Source organism: Lithobates pipiens, unplaced genomic scaffold, assembly GCF_037356315.1.
Source record: "Lithobates pipiens isolate NorthernLeopardFrog02 unplaced genomic scaffold, aLitPip1_a1.2 Scaffold_25, whole genome shotgun sequence".
Lineage (NCBI taxonomy): Eukaryota > Metazoa > Chordata > Amphibia > Anura > Ranidae > Lithobates > Lithobates pipiens.
The window spans coordinates 53,844,445-53,845,878 of record NW_027507787.1 but is presented as its reverse complement, the minus strand read 5'-3'; the positions used below and the strand labels follow the sequence as shown (position 1 = coordinate 53,845,878).

Here is a 1,434-nt window from a genome sequence, read left to right as displayed (position 1 = left end):
CGCTTATTGCAATTTTTTTCAAAAAATATGTAGAAGAATACATATTGGCCTAAACTGATGAAGAAATTAGTTTTTTTTGGGATATTTATTATAGCAAAAAGTAAAAAATATTGTTTTGTTTTTTTAAATTCGGTTCTTCTTTTGTTTATAGCGCAAAAAATAAAAATCGCAGAGGTGATCAAATACCAACAAAAGAAAGCTCTGTTTGTTGGAAAAGAAAGACATAAATTTTGTCTGTGAACAGTGTTGCACGACCGTGCAATTGTCAGTTAAACCGACGCAGTGCCGTATCGGGCCAAGATGGTGAACGTCCCTAAAACCCGCAGAACTTACTGCAAGAAATGTGGGAAGCATCAGCCTCACAGGGTCACCCAGTGCAAGAAGGGGAAAGACTCCCTCTACGCCCAGGAAAAGAGGCGATATGACCATAAGCAGAGTGGTTATCGTGGGCAGACCAAGCCGATCTTCTGTAAAAAGGCCAAGACCACCAAGGAGATTGTGCTGAGGCTGGCGTGTGTCACGCAAAAAATAAAAACTGCAGAGGTGATCAAATACCACCAAAAGAAAGCTCTGTTTGTGGGAAAAGAAAGACATACATTTTGTTTGTGTACAGTGTCGTGTGACCGTGCAATTGTTAGTTAAACCAACGCAGTGCCGTATCGGGCCAAGATGGTGAACGTCCCTAAAACCCTTAGAACTTACTGCAAGAAATGTGGGAAGCATCAGCCTCACAAGGTCACCCAGTGCAAGAAGGGGAAAGACTCCCTCTATGCCCAGGGAAAGAGGCGATATAACCGTAAGCAGAGCGGTTATGGTGGGCAGACCAAGTCGATCTTCCGTAAAAAGGCCAAGACCACCAAGAAGATTGTGCTGAGGCTGGAGTGTGTCGACTCCAACTGCCGTTCAAAGCGGATGTTGGCTATAAAGAGATGCAAGCACTTTGAATTTGGAGGAGACAAGAAGAGAAAGGGACAAGTTATCCAGTTCTAAGCTGCCGCATTACTTCTGAAAACCAAACAAAATCTTCAGAATTCAAAAAAGAAAAAAATGGCCTAATCATTAAGGGGGTAAATACTTCTGGGGCTGAAGTGGTTAAATTTCAATATCGTTAAAGGCTTTTTTCTATAAACTAGTCTAAAAATTATGTAAGTTGGATACTGGGTCCAAATGCCCCCTATGGACATTTTCAGTTAAATATTTTAATGTAATAATTAATAGGTACAGAAACATTTTAGTTTGCTCCTTTTTACAGTAAAAGAAATAAAATAATTATCAAAAAGTACAGTAAAAACGAATTAATGATCAAGTTTTGCTGTCAGCAGCGGAAGGAATTAAAAATAAGACATTTGAGCACAGTTTCTCAAAGTTCTAATCTTCTAATGCCTTGTGGACATTTTCAGACTTTTAAAAATGAAACGTGAAAATAAAAAGTCA

General features: G+C 39.2%; 1 protein-coding gene across 1 annotated transcript; it reads left to right on the top strand.

The window, feature by feature from the left end:
- The first annotated feature begins 666 nt into the window (after positions 1 to 666).
- LOC143929876 (large ribosomal subunit protein eL42-like) lies at positions 667 to 1,010 on the top strand. Its single transcript, XM_077453836.1, has one exon. The coding sequence runs from the start codon at positions 670 to 672 to the stop codon at positions 988 to 990; it is 321 nt and encodes a 106-aa protein (XP_077309962.1). The 5' UTR covers positions 667 to 669; the 3' UTR covers positions 991 to 1,010.
- The last annotated feature ends 424 nt before the right edge of the window (positions 1,011 to 1,434 follow it).

Coding starts and splice junctions, on each gene's coding strand:
- LOC143929876 (XM_077453836.1), top strand. CDS start 670: ATGGTGAACGTCCCTAAAACCCTTAGAACTTACTGCAAGAAATGTGGG.